Raw genomic sequence first — 23063 nt, forward strand, 5'->3', positions numbered from 1 at the left:
TTGACTATGTTTCTATAACTCTTCCTATGTGACTAGATGTCTAAGTTGTTTACAATGCATTTTTCTAGTAGGAATGTGCAACCTATTTTAACCTTTTTACATCCAGAAAATGTATTCCATGTCTGCAATTATGGAAAAATGTTCTGAGCAAGCAAGAAGATTTGCAAAAATATTATTAGATCCATAAAACAGGAACACAGGGGACAAAATCACAGGCAACACCAAAATACCTGGATCCAATTTGTATTTTTTTTTGGGGGGAAAGATGAAAAATAAACTAGTAAAAGGTACAAATTAGGATAGTATTCAGTAAGGGAAGGAACATTTGTACGAAGCGGGGGGGGGGGACAAAAACATAAATCATTAGTTCTTTGGAAACATAATTTCCATAAACAGGAAATATTATTGTTACCAATGCATACCAGGTAAACAAAACAAAACAAATCAAAAGCTTTGTTGGTCTGTTGTGGGGGGGCATTAAAACTGAGTTTATGTTTATCCAACTAAATTATTGTACATACTCAGTGTTAGGGCAAAAACAAGAATGAAGAAATACAAAAACAATTAAGTTGGATGCTTGAAGCCATATGGTTTCAAAGTAAGTCCTCACATGTAGGTGGTGGATTGAATGACGTGATGCTGTTGGTATCAGATTATACCTGGATTTAAAGTCAAATTGCCTTATAAAACAATTCTCTCAATTACAGGGACCACTGCAGTAGCATCCTGGGATTAAAACTGAGGGACCCCATTACAAATCCACAATTTGCATTTGTTTCTTTGTTGCTGATAGACTCTTACCTGAGGTCCTGGATCTCCACCGTCACCTTTGATACCGGATTCACCAGGACTTCCCTGCACCCAAGGAAAAACGCCCAAGAGCATACTGTTGTAGTTCAGTCTGACTCACATTTTGACACAGAAAAATAAACACTTTTGTATTGCTGATTATGATTCTGTGGTTCATAATTTTATTTATTGCTTTCCAGCCATCATCTTAAATTTAAGATTTACTGTCCGAGAATAAATATCTTTAAAAATGCTGGTCAACCCACTTCTAGTCTCAATAATAAATTGAGGGCATTTCTACATTCATTTTGTCACCAATCTGGGTTCACACCTCTATAATCTCACACTGATAAGCAATTATGTTCAACCTCTATTTTCCATTTGCAGTGCTGGAGCTGTGTGGCTTGCAGGCCATTGTTCACTGTCTCCCAGTTATAAGCGTGTTTCAAGGTTTCTCCACCACACCAACGACACGAGCATGGTACAAGCTGATTTTTGAGTTCTCAAGACTGGTGTAAGGACAATTATGGACCATTGTAAGGGTAGCTATGAAGATTTAGAGAATGACAGTGGTGACTTTGTGGAAGAATCCTGACATTATTCAGTTTCACTCCTCTAGACTTCAAGTTAGATACCTGAGAATCCCATCATCCCTGGGAAATTAACAAGAAAGGGAGTGGACAGCATGATACAAAATCCTGTCATCAATATCAAAACAACCCCTCCAACCCTATTGGTGAAAATATGTGCAGCATTTCCTGCCAGGACTGAAGTAATATGATTCTGCATAGGAAAAAAATATTCCATTTTCCAGGACAGCACCAATGGGAAACTCTCGGTACTGGTAAGAACACTATCCTGTTTGTTCTTCCTTTAAAAAAAAAGTCTTAGTGAGATTTTCTTCTCTCTTGGAGAAGGCAGATCTCTCTGCCTGCCTGTGTATTTATCTATCATAGGGGACTTTGGCCAGTACACAAATGTTAAAAAATGACAAGGAAAAAGTGAGAACTTTTCCAATACAGTCATATCGCTTGTCTGCAAACTGGCTATTATCTCATTCCAAATATACTGAAAACAGGAGATAAACAATGACAGGAGCAGTAAAATATTAGGATCCTTTTTAGTGACAGATGTTAGACTGGCTCTTCAGAAGCAAGATGCCTTCAGACATCAGTTACTTATGGCTGTCAGCTCCCTTTGCAGCCATCCTCAAAGTCATTCCGATAACCTGGCAAGGGAGCATTGAATGGGAGCAGAAGGACCAGCTTTATAACTTCCTTTCCTACAAATCACAGAGGCTAGAGTGGGCTAATTGTAGAGTTATCTGGGCCAAAGGATATAAATCAAAACTATGCAGTTGGGGAACAGTTAACCACAATGTTTTGTTTTATTCTTCTTATACTTCCCTAGAGAAGGGTAGTACATTTTTTTTCTTGCAGAATTACAGTTGGGAACATAATAAGTGGTCTTTGTATAAAGATCCCTTTGCATTCCCTCCAATTCCTCCCTTCTTATCTGTGCCTCTCCCATTCCTCTTCTCTGTTTTATCTATGACAGGTGCTTTGGCAGGCCTTCCCTGCTTTCACTTTTCATTTATTGGCTTTAAAATATTCTGCTAGTGGATGGTAGCCTGTAAATTAACAAATAACGCTATACTTTCTAGAGTAGCTGTGCTGAGCATACACTAAATAAAAAAAATAGAGGAACCCAATCCCACATCACCCATATCCCAGAATTTTTTGGTTGGGGATTTTAAAATGAATTAGATTTGGGGATTTCTAAAACATCCTACTATTGGGACTTTGCTTTGCTTGTAAACAGGAGAATATTACAGGTGCTTACTGTGAGAGCCTTGCAGGCAATTAATTGTTGACATATCCCTTCCACTCACTACTACTACTACTACTACTACTACTACTACTACTACTTCATTTTTGAAAAATAGTTTTCATTTCACTACTGACAGACTCTTGCATGAGAAAATGCAAGAGTTGGTCAAGCAGGATATATTCCAAAAGAAGGTATCTCCTCTATTGCAGATCATAACTTTCCACCTATTAAATATTCTACAAACTGACCCACCTCCATTTTCTACATCTTCTTCACTCCAGGAAGAAAAGAATTTTAAGATACCCTTTCTGAAGTCTTGATCAGTAGAAAAATCAGTTGTTTAGAGTGGAACAAGGAGCTTGGGACTAGAGACCGTGAGAAAGATTCTTTGAGGTCCACACTGTAAAGTCTCTACTTGATTTAATCAACAGGGTAAATATTTCCCAACACCACTACTGTCAAAAAGGTCAATACCTTTACAAAGCTTTCTGTCCTTCACAAGTTTGCAAATATATGTTAATTTTGCAGTGAGAGAATTGTAAAAATATTTAGAAGTGGGCTTGTTTTCATGGACAAAACAAAACAAAAAAAGTTTTGCCTTTTTTTTAATCAAGAAAACTGCAGCACATTTTCAAATATAATTCCCACTACAGCAAGGGGGTCAAATTGGCAGACTACAGGACGGATGAGTCATGCACAGGCCATGCCCCCCCTCCCGGCTCCGCAAAGGCAAAAATCATTGTGATACGTCACAATACATCGTGTGGTGCGATTGAGTGTGATACCCGTGCACTACAGAGTTGTCAGATTACCCATATATCTTTGAGGCACTTCCAGCATTGCTTGATGCCATAACAAAACTTTTTTTTGTCAAATACAAAGAATGTAACTCTCTATTTCCTCAGCTATAAACAGCAATGCTCCTACCCAAAGGATTCAGATTTTCATTGTACTAATCCTTCTACCTGCACAGCTGACAAAAACAGGTCACGTTTACAATATATTTTCAGTAGCACATGCCCGGAAGTCTGATGTTTCTTGGCCATGTCAGACAACAGCCATATAATCACCAATTCACCTTTGGGAATTAAGGCAACTGGGACAGTCCAGAACATGTAAAGAATTCTGGGCTAAAGAACAGCTATCATTTTTCTTCCAAAAAGAATGAGGAAGGTTTTTTGGAGAGATTGGAGAATGAGGAAGAAAAGTTAACAGATCGGAAAAAGTTAGCATGTTTGTTGTGTAGAAGTCAGTTTCCCAATAAGGAAGCTCTCTTTAGGCATCAGCAGCTTTCTGATCTCCATAAGCAAAATATGGATATTTACAGGAGATCTAGGCTACCAGAGCAAGAACTTGAAGCCTTGGAAATGTGTGTGTGTGTGAGAGAGAGAGATGAAATACAGATACAGAGGTGGAGAAGGTGGCTCTGTTGACTTCAGCTACCTTCAACTTGAGCAGGATGGTTACAGTCAATACAGATTATCAGCAGTTTTATCAGAATCAAGCAGGAACATTGGACACAGATACGACTACAACTTCTCACAGCCCCTAAGACAACTGTGCTGGCTAGCCTGCTTTTGCAAATCAGGGAAACAGCACACTACATTAGAAACTAAATATATCCTTTCATTCTGAATGGCATACTTCCTCTTGACCTTTATGTCTAAGTGTTTTTCTACCTTGGTGTAATTACTGAGGTTCCTCAGGAGACCACTAGGTTTATGCAAAGTCTGTAATCTGGGCTGTAATAAGTATCATTTTATATTGTTGTAAATACCCTTGGATAGCTTGGAAAGAGATAGTAACTGCTTAACTGCAGCATTTAAATGAATCATTTTGATTATCTCTGTCAACAGAGTATCCGTTTCGTAAAATAGGAAACCATCATTAGAAGAAAATTGCCCAGGTAATTTAACAACTGCAGAGCTAGTGTTCTGCTTTTGTCATTTAAACATTTAAAATGCTGGCAAATGTCAAATCTCTATCCAGTGAGTCTATAATATAGAGGTCTGCAATTTTGCTCTGCTTGTTATCCAGACTAGGCAACTGGGACATTCTGTTGGCCATTTTAAACTCCATGCTGAGATCAGAATCTCCAGTATTCTCCTCATTAAATCCTGTATATTAAACTAACTTAAATAATTGAGGGGGGAGGGAGGAAATTGAGAAGTATGTTAACCATCAAATAAAACATTTATTTAATTTTATCAAGAGAGTCTGTGGCCGGGCCAGAGTATGCTGGATTCCAGTAAAGGACCATATGGAAACTCCGTAGTCTTGCAGCTGAACCTCATTTCAGCCTTGATTATGGGACCACACCCTTTATTGCAACCTAGGGATAGAGGTTAATTTAGGCGTATGCAGAAATGTCCAGTTTTGTCTTTTAGCATTTGGCAACTTCTTAGTATCTGTTGCCTCAGGCAGACATTTCATTCTGCTTAATATAAAGCTGAGCAGCTCAGAGAGTGTATAAACTTCTGTCACATAATTTCAAAATCCCCATAAGTTATGCTCCCCAAATTCATTTGCAAAACACTGAACAACAGAAGAGTGATTTCCAAACAAATTTCAGTGGAAAGCAAATATAAAGGACATCTAAACCATCAGAACAGCCAATAATATTTTTTAAAAGCAAAACACAAACCAACCCATGCACAATTGAAAATCCTAGCTCCATTAACTCATGTAATATTTTTGCATGATTACATTCTATTACACTGCCTAATTTTGTTTTGTACTGTGCTTTCTAGCTTCTAAAAGATTGGCTGTCCCTAAACTTAATGCTAGGGACAGCTCCTGGAGAGATACACTAATAAGTCATTCTTATTAAAATCCCAGCCAATTAAATGGCATTGCAACTGAGATAAATCATTTATGAATCACAACTTTGGATAACCAGTTTTTGCATACCACAGGACCAGGTCTTCCAGTAAGTCCCATTGGACCAGGGGGCCCCCTCATTGCAATCTATAATGTAAACAAAAATAAATATTTAACATGAATCACTTGTTAAACTACTCATAACCTCCAACAAATATGACAATTGGCATTGATAATTAGCTATTTGCTGAAATGTAAACATTTTTTTTAGCCTTGCTACCTTTTATGAGGAAAGATCGTGAAGCATCATGACTCTGGCATGATACAGAGAAAACCCCAAAAGTTAATTTTAGTAGCTCTTGGATTCTATTAAAATAAGAGACAATGTTCATTTTACAAAACTGAGTAAGACATTATTATTATCTGCGTATCATAGCTGTAACACACAATGGTCATAAATCAGGTCACTTATGTGACTGATCCGATTTTACAATCTTTTTTGTGGTGGGGTTGTTAAGCAAACACTGTAGTCTTAAGGGAACATATGGCTAACTATGGGCCAAAAACTGGAAGGATGGATTTTGACAAAACCATTGTAAAACATGGCCACAGGCCCACGGGATGCTAAAAACAGCTGTAAACGTGGTCCAATTGCCAAGCACCTGAAGTACAGTCAGGTGACTGTGGCAGGGAAGGCTGATTGTCAGAATTTTGAATCCAGGTTGTAAGTACCCCCCTTTAAGTAGGTTCACTGTAATTTTAAATGGTCACTAAGCTACCAGTCATAAGTCAAGAACTACCTGTGTCAAGTGCTGGGGAAATCAGAAGATTCTGACAGTTCAAATACAAATAAATGAGATTAATTGCTAGCTTAAGCTCTCTGCCAGTATCTGACCAACTAGCGATCAAGGGAAATGCATGGGAGATAAAAGAGGAATTCAAGGTGGGCTGGACTTAGATCTCTTATGGGCATGCAGGGACTCATGACTTATAATGTGTTTGACCCCTCCCTCAGGCTCAGCCCAGTCATCTCCTACAACCTATACTATAGTCAATCTCTGCAGAATTGGTCCTTGTCAAGATTATCTAATGGGGCTGACATTTTCCCACCAATATAGCAGGAGCAGGAAAGGCCAGAGAGCAGACCTCAATGCAGTTTCCACATCTAATCACTTCTGCTGTAGCTCTACCCATTTTCAATTCTGGTTCCACTCATGTCAGAAGGCAGATCGCAGCATGTTTTGATGAATGAGAAACAGAGCCCATGAAAAGGGGTGGGCTGGAGGGGCAAGGTTTTCCAACTTCGCTTTGGTCTGCATGCCACTTACCCTGGCTTGCTGAAGAATAGCTTGAGCCTGAGCTTCCTGAGGTGAGATTGCTGGGCCCTTCTCACCACCTCCACTAAAGCGGAACTGTACAGAAGCAAAGAATGTTTTTTTATATATATTTTTTTAGTCAAAATGAAAAATTCATTAATTCTATTCACTCATTAATGAAATATTTTCCATTAAAATCTTTAGGAACCTTCCTTTGATGTAATGGTGCTTTATGCAGGTAGTTTTATGTTGTATAATCTATCATGAATTTTATTTTTTATTTTTAAAAAAATAATCATTACTTAAAAAACAGCATTCCTGCTAGTGACAAAGGTTATCTCCCATTCGGAATGTGTTAACCTTAAACAAAGTAATTTGGGCAAAATTTTATTTGTTTATTATTGCATTATATACTGCCCATCTCACTGTTTCAATAAGATTTGAATTGGATCATTTTAATATGGCATCATTCCAAGTTGTAAAGCTCCCCATGCTTTTGGTGAGAATTAATGAATCACTGCAGCCCAAGCTTTCTTTGTCTTGCTGCTTGATCTCCAGTTCTGCCTTAAAAATTATCAAGAAGATGTTTTCAATGCAAAAAGTACTGGGAACTGTAGCTCACCACAACTTTGTTGCTTTTAATTAGAGATCCAGCAAACCCAGGTCATTTTTCACATGAAGAAGTCCCTCTTGATAAGGATTTAGGCCTAAGAAACATTAGTTTCCTCTCCTCCATTACTGGTGCAGGAAAGTTAAATTTTAGAACATGTCAGCCCTTCTGGCTGGGCCTGTCTAAATGTTCAACTGGAATTTGCTTCACTCCTAGGTATGTTAACACTACCATCATAACTACATCCTCAAGGGAAGTTGCTTTTGTATTTAAAGTCACAAAACTAATCACTGATGAACTCAGAAATTTATTTAATTAGTATGTCTCATATGTTCAGGCAATGGACCTATTGAAACCATGTTTTAACACAGATCTGGGTGTTTTATGGCCTCTAGGTGATATCCAGTTCTTTGGGCCCTGCCCAGCCTGCATGAGGTCAATCATAAAGAAGAAATCAAAAGTAAATAAGTGTGCATAGGGGGCAAGAAAAGAAGCAAAGCCAGATCTGGCTCCATGCAGTCACCACAAGCTCCTTCAATCAGCTGGCAGCTGCAGGAAGGATCTAGGACAATTTGCCACAGCCATCTCACCGCAGCCATCTCACCATGGCCATCTCATCACGGCCAACTCACCATGGGACAATTCACAACGGCCAACTTGCCATGGGACAACTTGCCATGGACACCTCCATGCAGGATAACCCAATGCGATAAATGTTATCCACCACTATTTCTTGGACATTATTTCCATCAACAAAAATGGAAATAATGTCGAAGAAACAGCAGTGGATAACATTTAATGCTCGTGAGTTATCCCACATGAAATTTTCTGTGGCAAGTTGCCCCACAGAAAGCTGGCCACGGTGAATTATCCTGCAGTGAGTTGGCTGGGATGAGATGATTGGGGTAAGTTGGCCAAGATGAGATGGCTGTAGAGAGATGGCTGCTGTGAGATGGCCATTGTGCGATGGCTGGGGCAAATTGTCTCATTCCACACAGGAGGGTGAGGAAAAATTACTTTTCTGCACTTGTGCAGAGCTTGCCCCTCACCTGCAGCAGCCTGAGGAGTTGAGGTGATAGAATCTGAGGATATCAAATTGGGTTACATTGGTTCAGCCTTCTACAACAGTTCTTGTTTCTCATATGGCCCCTTGGGAAAATTAACTGCCCATCCCTGTTTTAATATGAACAACAGAAACAAAGTGTTCTTTCAAAACTTGATATATACACTTGTCTAGAATGGTGGAAGAAATGCAGTTCCATTTTCATTAGGAATGCTCTGTTGTCTGTTATTTCAGGAGTGAGCATCACTTTTGTGGTTCTCCAGCAACCTAAGACTACGCCACTGAAATCTGACCATTTCCCTCAATTCAAAGGCGCAATTTCAGGCCGTTGTATAGCTTGGGGTGAAATGTCACTCTGCTCCATCAATAATGTCATCATATCACTGGATATAAGCCCGTTTCAGGAATGAGCTCTTTCACTGGTCACTGCTATTGTTTAACTTCTAAGAGCTTTCCATCAACCTGGACCTAGATGATCTATTGAGAGAAATATTAATAGTTGATCATACTGCATTGGAATTCTTCTTTGTCCCTTGAAAATGTAACATTTATAAAGCAAAGTAAGACTTACTGGTAACATTAACATGGTACCCGGGGGTCCAGGTAAGCCATCAGCCCCTGGAAGACCAGCACGTCCTGGTGGACCCTAAGGTCAAAACAGAGATTCAGGAAATGATAAAAACATTATACATTTATTAGACACATACTAAAGCATGTTTAATTACTACAGTTGCAAATTGAAAAGAAGAATGACTGAAATCCCATCTTATGTTCATTTCATCTCATTCCTGTAGTTTATTAATTAAAACTTCCACAGCAGTGTATACATACTTTTGTGCATGTTTCTTTTAATACACACACTGCTGTCCACATTTTCCTCTTCATTTCATATGTGGATTCCAGGAAAGTGTATATTTTGTGAGTGCTTTCCCACACATAAGCATGTTTTTGTCTACATTTTGTTCTAATACAGTATATGCATTTTTTTGTGTTTCCTTCTTTTAAAATAATGTTTGTTTTGTTTTAAAGTTGTGAAATATACGGCAAAATTTATTAATGTCTGTTCTGGTTCAAATCTGGGTTCAGGAGATGCAAATTAAGAAAGTTTACATTCAAGCATTTCTTACATCTTTATATAAAAATGCATGCTAATAGATCTCTCAATAGTTACGAATTTACAAGAACAAAACGTACATATGCTTAAGAGCAAAACATCTCACAACAATTATGAATAGCTTCCTAGAAGTTGGCAAATCATTACTACAAACATGTGACTAGTCTCTTTTTTTAATGTTCATGAAGGAAATGTTGAAATGCCTATGCTTTAAGGATACTTTTTAATTCCTCAAATTATTAAACCAGCATTGCAGGCATATGCTAGTGTATAGATTAAAAATTATACTCACACATGTGTAATAAAAGCTTTCCTAATTACTTCAATTGCTATTTACATGCACATACATCATCATATCTTAAATTTATTTCATTGGCGGTGCACACAACATTGTTAGACAGCTCTTCAATCTGATTATAGGTGGTCCTCAATTTACAACCACAAAATTTATGTTGCTAAGTGAGAAGTGTAAGTTTTGCCCCGTTTTATGACTTTTCTTGCCTCACTTGTTAAGTGAATCACTGCAGTTGTTAAATTAATAACATAGCTGTTAAGTGAATCTGGTTCCCCCTTTGACTTTGTTAGTCAGAAGGTTACAAGATGGGATCATATGACTCTGGAACACTGCAACCATTATAAATGTGAGTCAGTTGTCAAGCATCCAAATGTAAATCACGTGAACATGGGGATGCTGCAACGGTTGTGTGAAAAATGGTCATAAGTCACTTTTCTCAATGCCCTTGTAACTTCAGTCACTAAGTGAATTGCTGCAAATCAAGGAGACTACCTGTGCACAGTACGGAATTTTGAGAGGAAAATAAACTCAGCTAGGATATTCTTTGCAAGGATAAGCATCAAATACATACATATACTAGAACAACATACAACTCCTAGAGATACATTCAGAATGCAGAACTATAGTGTGAAACAGCATAGCAAATATGAGGTTAACAGTGATTTATCTCCTGTGCATATTCAACATCTAGGATAAGGTCACCTAGTGCTTATCTCTTCTTTATCTGAAGAGGTTGTAGGAAAAAGATTCCAAGAACTTTCTAAATGTTTAAGCATCGTAAGTTAATACAGCATTCTTTGTTCAGTTTGCACACCATTGGTTTTAGTTGCTGCAAAGCAAGAATTGTCTGAGCTGCCTTGCTTTTGATACTGTTATTTCAGTCCAATTTTACATTTGATAAGGGGGTGGACTCATAAAAACTGTTGCAAAAACATCATTACACATGTGGTTTTATGCCGTTAATATCCACAGATCTAGGCAACTCTGCACTTAATGTATCAGTTATTGGAGATCTAAAAAATTACAGCAACACAATTACTGCACACAGAAGACAAAGCAAAGAAGGGACACGATGGGAACAAGACTAGCACAGATTTACCAGGCTAAAAATATTTTTGGTTAATATTTAAAGATTAAGTGGGAAATCAGGAAGGGCAAATGGATTGACCTGTACTAATCCATTGTATCAGAAGACTAAAAACAAGACCTCAGATATCTCTTATCTCAAGAGACGTGAACAGTTATCCTTCAGATGTAATAGCAAGCAAAACAAACAGAAAGAGAAAGCCAACTACACTTCCAGTTCATCCACCTGTTATCACTAAAAGTCTCCCAGAAATAACAAGACATCTGCTGGTCCAACTTGTGCAAGCCATTAAAGCTAGATAATAGAGATTGTCTTCCGACTTTCATTTTCACCACCAATAACATTTTCCTTCATCACCTTGAACACAGTCAATAATGCGGACTTGTATTCAGGAGACATGGGGAATCTGAGGCCTTCACGATATCCTATCTCCTCCACTAACTCTATTAGATGACCTTTAGACTCAAGGCCCTCCATATTCTATCTGCACAGCGACAAAAAGGATATAACATTATCCCAAGAATGTCTAAAACTCTTATTATTTCACATTGGAAGAATGTCAAATTTGACCTGAAATAGATCAACTAAAACTCCTTAATTCATTATCAGAATAGAGATATTTTATTTATATAACAGTTTCGCAAAATACAAGAGTATTCCCGTAAGTTACAGTAAGAGATTACAAAACATTTGCACATTCTTAAGAACTGTTTACATTCCTAGCCATTCAATCTGTACTCTTGGGATGCTCATTTGCAACCCACAGAGACTTACCCTATCACCGGGGTCACCGGGTGGACCAGTGGGGCCTTGCATACCAGAGGGGCCCATAAGACCCTATAAATAAAGACAATATATATCAGTTATCCTAAATAACTTTTTACTAAAATGATTAGTAGCAATTTTGATGAAGGACTGGCAAGATATGTAAGCTAATAATGGTTGCCCAACAGGAACAAAAATACACAGCTAGGTAAATGACACCATTTCCAGATGGAACAAACTGTACTCAGTGAAAACATATGTTATATATGAATGATTCCCTGAAGAAGTCATTATGTCATGGTTCCGATAAATGAGACAGTTCAAACAAATTTCAAGCATTGTTTATCTAAAAAGCCTTAATAATGAAAGGAAGCATCGGCACTCATGGAGGGATGCCAGAATCTGAAATCTCCTCCACCCAAACCCATTGTAACATACACATTTCCCACCCTTATCTACACGTCATAAATCACATTATCCAATTAGTTTTACATATGAAGTTTCACTTCCCATTCTGTACAGCTTTCTTATCTTCTCAAAACATCTGGTTAACTTTTCCCCCCACAGCGAAGCAATTAAAGTAATAGGCTGTCTCTTATATTGTCAGTGCAAAAACATGTCAATGTTTGCAGCATTGACACATTATCTTTGTTAATACTATCATTAAAAAGTTAAAGGTTCCCCCGCACATGTGTGCTAGTCGTTTCCAACTCTAGGGGCCGGTGCTCATCTCTGTTTCAAAGCCAAAGAGCCAGCGCTTGTCCGAGGACATCTCCGTGGTCATGTGGCTGGCATGACTAGACGCCAAAGGCACACGGAACACTGTTATTTTCCCACCATAGTGGTCCCTATTTTTCTACTTGCATTTTTACGTGCAACTGCTAGGTTGGCAGAAGCTGGGATGAGTAACAGGCACTCTGTTACACAGCACTCGGGATTCGACCCGCCAATCTGCCGACCTTCTGATCAACAAGCTCAGCGTCCTAACCCACTGAGCCACCGCGTCCCTTATAGTATCATTAAATTTATTTAAATTATATTTAGAAAGCATATAACTTACAGGCGGTCCTGGAGGTCCTGGAGGTCCTTCAATAAGCATTCCCTAAGGAAGGTGAGAAATGTATTGTATATTATGTATTTAATGTATAAATATAAAATATGTACAGTAGCATTATTGTAGGAAGTATGAATGGCATAAAATGAACCATAATTTGAAATACTTTTTGTGCTGCATTTTTTTCCTGTGTTTAACTTTGTAATAATCAGTGGTCCAGGAAAGGTTAATTAGGGTTCTTAGGCTTTCTACCTAATATTTGATCTGGTCGGGCTTCATCCTAGTTCTGCCTACTTGTCAGAGTTGCATGTTTGTAATGCAGCTGCCACCATTTAGCTTGCTAGGGACCAATTGGCCTGGCCACCCTTTGGTTTTTCTACTTAGGGTCAATAGGGCTCCCTAAAATCTCTCTAACTGGGTTGGAAAAATAAAACTTACAAAAACTGAGGAATAAGCCCTAGCCCATGGGTCCCCAACCTCTATGGACTGGCACCGGGCCATGGCATGCCAGAAACGGGTCTGTGCAAACAAGCAAAGCCCCATCCATGGGTTGCAGGCAGTACATGAAGCCATGCCCCTTCTGGTCCACAGAAAAGCCTCTCTCCACAGAACTGGTCCCTGGTGTTCAAAAGGTTGGGGACCTCTGCTCTAGGCCACCCAGCTTCAAAGGATGATGCTAGAAGCTATTCCCTCCTGTTGGGAATAGTCTGAAGAAAAATAAAAACAGGTTCATTGTCCTCCAAAGTCCAATAAGTACTATAATAATGATTGAAAATAATTAAACAATGATTAAGAATAATTAAAGGAGGTCAGTATCAATCACAGAACAAAATAAAAATACCAGATGGAATTCAAGGTAAAACTACAACAATCTATTCAGAAGTCTATAGAAGAACTTCCTGAAGTCTCATTGTTTTGCATGCCCACAGGCCCCAAAAGACAGAATATTAGAAAGAGGGAACTCTGAAACCATAGTTTAGTTTTTTAAAACTCTTTTTCCAAAAAGGAAGGAAAACATGAGTGTTATTGGATAGAGCTACAGGCATCCAATCCCCGAGATATAACACTGTCTGTTAACCTTTTCTACCCTATAGTGGTTCCATATCCGGCCATTATTGTCTATATCTATTATTTACCATTAAAAGCTTCAGTCTATTTCAGTATTTTCAAATTTGTCATTGAATTCCCTGCCAATGTTGCATGTGTTATATTTTTTTCATACCTCTCTGCTACCCTCTATTCTATGCTATTGATTTAATGCCAATTTTCTGCTCTTAAGGAGGGATTATTTTTGTATTAAGAGCAGTCTTCCACAGTTTAGCTTGTTCCAGGTGAATTGTAACTTCAATGCCCCCAAATTCCCAACAAATCTAGATTTGTTGAATGAGCAGTCTGGGTTTGTTGTCCTAAAAGAACTAAAATGAAAAAAAAAGATTTGGGACTCTGATTTATTTGATTCTAGCCAACTTACTACAGCATTAAATTCTAAAGCAAATTCAGAATTATCAGTCTCCGTGGCTGTGGTTCAAAGAGTAAATACAGGTGAGACAGCATAATTGCAGAGCTCCCATAACTGACCTCTTGAGTAACCCTAGGCAATCTGAATTACATGGCAATTAAAAGATCTCTCCAATCCTACTTCATGGAGTAGTTTCTAAATGTCTTGTTGCCTTTTGGTTAAAAAAAAGGCTCTAAAAGGAAATTAGTTCTCGATGCAGATAAAAATATCCATGAAAATCATCACCATGTTAAGTTCAGCCTTTGTTGCAAGTCTGCCAGTAGCCTCACATGCTACTGTATATTTTTGTATTTTTTTGATTATATGGTTCCCAAGAAATATTATAAGCTCTGTCTTTTTGAACAGTGGAAGCCAACTGCTTTTTCTTTTTAAATGGGGCAAGGATTTCAAGGGAGGAGGCACAGCCAAATTTTACAGCTTATTTTTCAGACAAATTTAGAGTTTTGTATGCAATATGGGTCACTAACTGAAACAAAGGCTGAGTACCATATTTTCATCCTTATTTTACAAGGAATGCAAAAAAAATCACCATTGCATATTGGCAGTTTGTCACTGATTTTCAGTAGTGTGATCTTGTGGTTACCTCAGACAAGCACTCAATGGATGAGCCAAACTGTTGATGAACTATATTAGAAAGATCTGATTTTTGCATTATACTGGGGAAAGGAAAACTTTTCATATAAAAAAACAAATGAATTGTAGAAGGAAACCTACTATTAAATAATGACACCTGTATTTGTACATACTACAAATTTTTGTTTATAAATGCATCCAGTTCTTAAATCTTTTACAATAGCAACACACTAGCAAATGCAGTAATATAAGTATCAAAGGGAAAACACTTTACTCATATATTATCTTTATTCGAAATAGAAACCTAATCAAATATGTTGGTTTTGCTTCTTAAAAGAAACATATGTAGTAGTTCCATTATAAGCACTACTTTTCAGCATATATCTCACAGAAGTTAAATAAAAACCCTGTCCTTTTTTACTTTTGAAATATTTTATGATATTTCAAAAGTTCTTCATGATTTTACTGGCTTACTAAGGGTATTTGCATTGTCTCCTCATCCTCTTAGAGAAGTATCTAGCATATGGCACAGCAGAAGGGTAAACAGCAACTTGGGAAGACAGACACTCACTGGAATACTTTTTTTTCTTACAAAAAAATTCTCTATTATTGATGTGGATTCAATTTTGGATGATATGTTTTTTTTATTCCGCCATTATCTAGGCTAGCAGCAATATCTATTACTATGCTCCTCCTAAAGGAGATAGTGAAAATAAATATTGCCAGAAGTGGCAATTTTGACAAAAGATGGAATGGGACATTTTAAAATTGAAAAACAGTGTCAAATTGGAAGAAAACTCCCACAGATCAGGAAAATACAGCATTTATCTTCCACTCGCATAAAATTCATTCCCCCCAAAAGATGATTCAGAATAATGATCAAGCCCCTATAATTCTGCTTCCCGCTTTTCCCAGATTTATTTTTGAACAGAAGATAAGGTAGGAGAACAGTAAACAACTGAGAAGCTTGCAACATGTTTGGAAGCATGGAATGCCTATTTATGGCAAAGAGTGTGGGGGAGTGTAGCAATAGCACTTAGACTTATATATCGCTTCACAGTGCTTGACAGCCCTTTCTAAGCAGTTTACAGAGTCAGCAGATTGCCCCCTACATTCTGGGTCCTCAGAAAGATAGAAGGCTGGGTCAACCTTGAACCCAGTGAGAATCGAACTGCCAAATTGCAGGCAGCCAGCAGGCAGCAGAAGTAGCCTGCAGTACTGCATTCTAACCACTGCACGGTGAATTGGCATTCTTAAACATACCTTAAAATAATGCAATAATGGAGATCCAAACCTTAAATACAAACCCACTGATTCAAAATCTGATGGCAGTCAAGCAGTTCCTCTCAATGGTCTTTTACAAAAAAACAAAACAAAACAAAACCCTTATTTTGGTAAATGGAGGAGAAGGAGCACTGGGAGTGTTAGACCAAGCTCATTTTAAATACCTAAATAAAACTTCCAGGGGAAAAAAGACAGAAAATCTCAAAAGGAAACGAAGAGAGACATATCCAGGTCCAAAGAAAGAACCCGATACATACATAATATTAAGGATCTAAGCATAGTATATAAGTATCATTGTGATGAAGTAACATATTGTACTAAAACTGAGAAGGAGCTATAAATGCTTTAAATGTCTAAATTTAACAATACATTAAAAATTGAACTACTCTTGTGCTAACATGTTATGGATATACTTTTAGTTTTTACAAATGTCACTCATTTATTCATTATTTTATTTTATTTTTCTGATTTTAACATTGCTATATTTTTAATTGCATGTCATATCTCCTAGTTGTTATGCTTACTTATATATTTATATTGTATAATATATAAAATTTTATTAGCATTTTATTATATGTATTATATATAAAATAGCATACTCACTGGTTCAATGACAGCTGCTTCTCCTTTCTGTCCTTTTTCTCCATATACATGATGGCCATTCACCTACCAAATCAATGCACAAATATATAAGGGTATAGGTAACAAGAACAACTACAATAGGTCCTTGGGAAGGACTCGATGGGCAGTAAAAAAAAGGCCAAATTCAGTCTGATCATCTGGCTGACTGCGCAAAGAACCATAATATTTAATAACATTTAAATAGCTTGTTTCTGAGAACTTTCTGAGATTCTTAGAATTTACTGGTTTTGCATTAGATCTTCACAAAACTGAAAACTGAAGCATGCCATAAGCCTGAACACTTTGCTGTGTTTTTAACCTGCAAGTGAATTCCTAAATTCCACGGAAAATTAATATGCTGCCTTATATCAATACAAGATTCTATCCATCCTTGACTGCACTGGCAGAAACTCAATCCTATCTGAAGTTGCCTGGAACAGCACTTTGAATATCTGCATATAAAGTATGCAATTTACTTTATTGATCAACAAAGTAGTTCCCCATGTTAATAAACTGATAAACAAAATAGCTTAGCAGAATCCATCCAAATCAACAGCTTTGATGCAAACATCCATTGAATGTGGTCCTTTTCTATGTAGTACCTGTTTGCTAACTTCCTTCATATTAATATTAACGGGGGAGGTGCAGTCTGTACTACAAAGGTCTCTTATGATAACAATATTTTCTCTTTTAAAAAAAAGAATCCTGAAAACTACTTTTCTAAGAGTTAATCTGTGATTTTCAATTTGTGACTATTAACATTTTTTGTTCTATAGATTCAAAAAATATTGTGGCAGGCTGGTTGTGTGTGTGTGTGCACAGGTTTATGTTTATTTACTGAAGGAGTCATGGGATTAAGCAGTCATAAACACAAATGGTTTATAAATACAAATTGTATATTCAGTCATTTGTGAATGAGAGAGCAGAAGTCTACTCAGAGTCTTACTTATTCACAGGTGGTCCCTCACTTCACAAGCACAACTGTGTCCAAAATTTCCATTGATAAGCAAGGCAGTTGTTAAGTGAATTGTACTCCATTTTATGACCTTTTTTGTCACAGTTTTGTTAAGCAAATCACTGCAACTGTTAAGTGAATCATCCGGTTGTTAAGCTAATCTGGCTCCCCATTGACTTTGCGTGTTGGAAGCCAGCTGGGAAGGTTTATAAATGGTGATCACATGACCACAGGACAGTGCAACTGTCATAAATACGTGCCAGTTGCCAAGTGTCCATATTTTGATCATGAGACCATGTGGAGGCTGCAATAGTTGTAAATGTGAAAAAGGTCAGAAGCTACTTTTTCCAGGGCCATTGTAAGTTTGAATGTTCACTAAACAAGTGGTTGTAAGTCAGGGGGCTATCTGTACAGGGGCAGCTTATAAATCACATGAATTAATCAGATTTATCCTGGTAAAGGCTGTCCCAACCAGAAGGGGATAAAAAAAGAACAGGAAAGGATGTACAGTATTCTTATAATGCATGAAATATGAAATTATTGGGATGGTGTACTTAAAATGGGAAAATTTGGATATTTAGATGACTAGCATTGAGAAAATCATGTCTGATAAGAATGGATTAAATATAAAGGGGAAATTAAGCTTAAACAAATATCACGAAAATAGGATGAATGGTGAACTAATGAGATGTTTTTTTATACGAATAATATAAGCTGATTAAAAAAAATGATATACATAGATGTTACCATTATCTGTATAAATATGAAAAGATGTCTTTCTTTCTTTCTTTCTTTTTCTTTCTTTCTTTCTTTCTTTCTTTCTTTCTTTCTTTCTTTCTTTCTTTCTTTCTTTCTTTCTTTCTTTCTTTCTTTCTTTCTAAAAAAGAATCCCAGGATAGAAATAGTACATACAATATCACGTGAAAAACTAAAAATATAAAAAAGTAGCTTGTGTGAAAAATAAAACAAAAGGAATAGAACTTTGACCTTTTATTTTTCAAAAATCCTAACAAATCAAGGCAGTGCTGAAAGTAGTATTAGACCAACTTCTAACAGAAAGTTGTTCCATATAGTCTTGATTCTAGCTTCATAAACATTTATAAATTGGATCAAGTTTATTTCTTGCAAAGGTACCCCGATGCTTGAGGATCAATCATAAGTCATCCAAACTATGTGTAATCTTGCAGATATATCCAAACAATGTGTAATCTTGCAGATCTCAATATTTCAGAGTTATCTACTAAAGTGTTTCTCAATCTGGACAACCCTAAAATGTGTGGACTTCAACTTCCAGAATTCCTCAGCCAGGCATACTGGCTGGGAAAATCTGGCAGCTGAATTCTGAGGGTTGCCAAGCTTGAAAAACACTGATCTACTGTAGTAAGTTTCATCTAGAAAGCTCTGCACATATATAGGGCCTCAGAAAGATTGTTCATTTAGATGGTCTGGGATCCACCATAACCAACAACTGGAAAATCTTCACTGTGAATCTTAGACAAACTAAGATGAATTCCTCAGCCAGGCATACTGGCTGGGAAAATCTGTCACTGTCTTATATAAACCAAGACAACACACTGTACACCAGGCACTGGAGACTGTTATTATAAAAAACCAATAAAATATTTTTAAAAAATAGGAAAGGAGAACCTCACCCTTATGTTAGCCTGGAGTCAAGCCTATATGATGATTATTACTTCTCATTATTTATTAACATTAATTAAATAATTAAATTTCTATGTTCCTCATTCTTAATGATTCCCAATGACTCACAACGATGAAAGAAATTACAATCAAATCAATAAAAATAAAAGAGAAAGATAAAATATGCTGATGAAGCAAGAGCTCTCATTCTTTTTGGCCAAAGGCCTAGGTGAAGACCAAGGTCTTCACGGCTCTTCTAAAAAAGTGCAGAGAAGAGGTCATTCACAGTGACTGTCTTATTCAATTCTTATTCATCTTAGTTTGTCTTTTCTGAAGATTTATTTAACATCTTCTTATAATTTGTCTGGTTTATGTTTAATTCCTATTCCATTGTTAATATCATTCTCTTCATCAACTTCTGCCTTGATGGACTGTGTGGTATATAAACTGTAGAATAAGAAATAAATATATTCTAGGAGACATTAGTCCCCATGTTACTTTGGATGTATCTGTCCCCTAAATTATTGAGAATACCAAAGTCCTCAAATCCAAATGTACAACTTCAAATAACTGCTAGTGGGAGATAATGGTTTGAAGCAAATAAGTAATAAGAAGGAATCAAATTGGGCTATTCTATTTAATTCTTATCTTAACTTTTGTATATTGTATTTTTATTGCATTTTATTGTCCTGTACACCGCCCTGAGTCCTTCGGGAGAAGGGCGGTATAGAAATTAAATAAATAAATAAATAAATAAATAAATAAATAAATAAATAAATAAATAAATAAATAAATAAATAAATAAATAAATCTTACTCTTAAGCCAATGACATTTCAATGAGATGCACAGTGAAGATTTTCCAGTTGTTGGTTATGGTGGATCCCAGACCATCTAACTGAACAATCTTTCTGAGGCCCTTTATATGTGCAGAGCTTTCTAGATGAAACTTACTACAGTAGATCAGTGTTTTTCAAGCTTGGCAACCCCCAGAATTTAGCTCCCAGATTTTCCCAGCCAGTATGCCTGGCTGAGGAATTCTGGAAGTTGAAGTCCACACATTTTAGGGTTGTCCAGATTGAGAAACACTTTAGTAGATAACTCTGAAATATTGAGATCTGCAAGATTACACATTGTTTGGATATATCTGCAAGATTACACATAGTTTGGATGACTTATTATAATTGATCCTCAAGCATCGGGGTACCTTTGCATGAAATAAACTTGATCCAATTTATGAATGTTTATGAAGCTAGAATCAAGACTATATGGAACAACTTTCTGTTAGAAGTTGGTCTGATACTACTTTCAGCACTGCCTTGATTTGTTAGGATTTTTGAAAAATAAAAGGTCAAAGTTCTATTCCTTTTGTTTTATTTTTCACACAAGCTATTTTTTTATATTATTAGTTTTTCATGTGATATTGTATGTACTATTTCTATCCTGGGATTCTAGAAAGAAAGAAAGAAAGAAAGAAAGAAAGAAAGAAAGAAAGAAAGAAAGAAAGAAAGAAAGAAAGAAAGAAAGAAAGAAAGAAAGAAAGAAAGAAAGAAAGAAAGAAAGAAAGAAAGAAAAAGAAAGAGAGAGAGAGAGAGAGAGAAAGAAAGAAAGAAAGAAAGAAAGAAAGAAAGAAAGAAAGAAAGAAAGAAAGAAAGAAAGAAAGAAAACATAGTTTTCAAAATCAAGGCATAATCAACTAATCATGTTGTGACTGATGCCTCTATCCCTGCATGTAGGCAAAAAAAAAAAGGCTATTTTCGAATATTTATTGGCTAGGAGAAATTCAATTTAACAAAATCCCTCTTTTATCTTTAGCATTGCAAAAACACAAGGCAATACAACACAACAAATGAAGTGGATGAGAACTCCCAAATTCAGACCTCTATGTTGATACAAGGCTATATTTTTAAAATTAATTTTTAACCAGGTCTTTTTTATGTAAGTATACACAGATAGCCCTTCCTTAACAACCACTCATGTAATGAACGTTCAAAATTACAAAGGGTCCAAAAACATTACTTACAATCCATCCTTGAAGTTAGGTTTGTCATGTTAGGCTCACATTTACAATTGGTTGCAGTATCCTGGGGTAATGTGACCACAATTTGCAACAATTTTTGCTTAGCTGTTTTGTTTTTTTGTTTTTTTGGCAAAAACCACCAGTTGGACAATGGATTCACTTAACCACTTAACATGGCTTGATTAACAACCACATAATTCTCTTAATGATTGTGGTGATTGCCTTAAGATTGTCATAAAATCAGTTCTGAAATCAAGTCAAGATCCATGGTGACACACTCAATGACCACAGTGCTTTTTGACAAAAATTCTAGCCTCAATTCTGGTTGTTAAGTGAGGGCTACCTGTAAATATTCACTTTCCTTTTCCCATCTCTAATTAAATGATAAAAAATATAGATACACATAAAAAAAACCTGCTAGCCATTAAGCATCTTTGAAGACTATCATAGATGTATCGAACTTACGCTTGTTTCTGTGATATCAGTCTCTGCAGGAACTCCAGGCCCAAACTCCTCATTAGTAGGATTGGTTGGCTTCTCTTCATATTCTTTATATTCATAAAAATCATATTCGCCTAAATCTCCATCTACCAGAACTTCAGACTCGCTGTGGTCTACGCCTCTGTTTCCATAATCTGTTTCCTCATTATTTTTAGCCTTTGAATTATAATCCTCTCCCGTTACGTATTCTTCAGTAAATACTTCTTCAACAGGAGTTTGCTATTCATATAAGCAGTAGAGGTTTGGAGGAATAGGATGAATATGTGGATTAAAAGTTAGTAAAGCAATGTAAGCATTTTGCAGATTTTAAGGTAAGGCTTTGCGAAATAAAACAACAGCTGTATACTTGGCATCTTTTAACTTGTTTCTGAAAAACTCAGAAGCTAGTTTTTCAGAGTTATTAAAAGAATGCTTCAACATACATGGTTATCTGCAATGAAATTAATTCTTTTGAAAATGCATACGTTACCATTTATGCATAAATTAAATGAAACCCTGTATAAACTGGATTGATGTAGTTAGATTATTTAGTGACAAAGTCTCACTAGTTTTTTTATTGAATTTTTCCAGGTATGACATTCCTAAGACATAACTACAGTAGTGTCTGTGTATGTTTATTTATCAGAATTATTTCTAAGTTTTTATGCTTGGCTTCACACATATTAGTGTCGGTAACAGTGTTCAAAATATGTACCGAGTTCTAATGAAATGTTGATTAAGATTATGTAACTGTCATATTAAAGTAAGAAACTTTTATGGAAAAGTTGGAGGAGCTGGGCAAAAGCAAAAGCTGTAGGGAGATGCAGTAGCTGTCTTGGTATTTGAGGTTTCCTCTAGAGAAAATAGGGCAGAGTTGTTCCCGAAGACAGAACAATAAATGATGAATTTAAGTCACAAGGAAGTAGATTTTAGCTGGAAGAAAGATTTTTTTTTTTTTTTAGAATGGTAAGAATTGTTCAGAATGGAGCTCTAAGATGCAGAGACCCCTTCTTCATTAGAGGTGAATGGCTGTCTTTTAGGGAAGTTGCAATAATGGATTCCCATACAAGATGGAGTTGGATTAGGTGATCTGCAGGGTCTCATCCATTCTTTTATTCTATGAATCTACAATAAGATTTTTTGTATATATATATATATATATATATAAGGGACGCGGTGGCTCAGTGGGTTAGGACGCTGAGCTTGTCGATCGGAAGGTCGGCAGTTTG

The 23063-nt window shown here is 36.5% G+C and overlaps 1 protein-coding gene across 1 annotated transcript in view; it reads right to left on the bottom strand.

The window, feature by feature from the left end:
• The window catches only part of COL11A1 (collagen type XI alpha 1 chain), a gene marked incomplete at its 5' end in the record, with an annotated part of 287402 nt that overhangs the window by 165605 nt on the left and 98734 nt on the right, over positions 1 to 23063 (bottom strand). The window contains 8 exons of the mRNA XM_083358489.1: positions 802 to 855; positions 5530 to 5586; positions 6768 to 6851; positions 9000 to 9074; positions 11699 to 11761; positions 12750 to 12791; positions 16723 to 16785; positions 21820 to 22074. Of these exons, the coding sequence (XP_083214615.1) occupies positions 802 to 855; positions 5530 to 5586; positions 6768 to 6851; positions 9000 to 9074; positions 11699 to 11761; positions 12750 to 12791; positions 16723 to 16785; positions 21820 to 22074 (693 nt within the window). The remainder of the gene's footprint in view (positions 1 to 801; positions 856 to 5529; positions 5587 to 6767; positions 6852 to 8999; positions 9075 to 11698; positions 11762 to 12749; positions 12792 to 16722; positions 16786 to 21819; positions 22075 to 23063) is intronic.

The sequence above is a fragment of the Vipera ursinii genome (assembly GCF_947247035.1).
Source record: "Vipera ursinii genome assembly, chromosome: 3".
Classification (NCBI taxonomy): Eukaryota; Metazoa; Chordata; class Lepidosauria; order Squamata; family Viperidae; genus Vipera; species Vipera ursinii.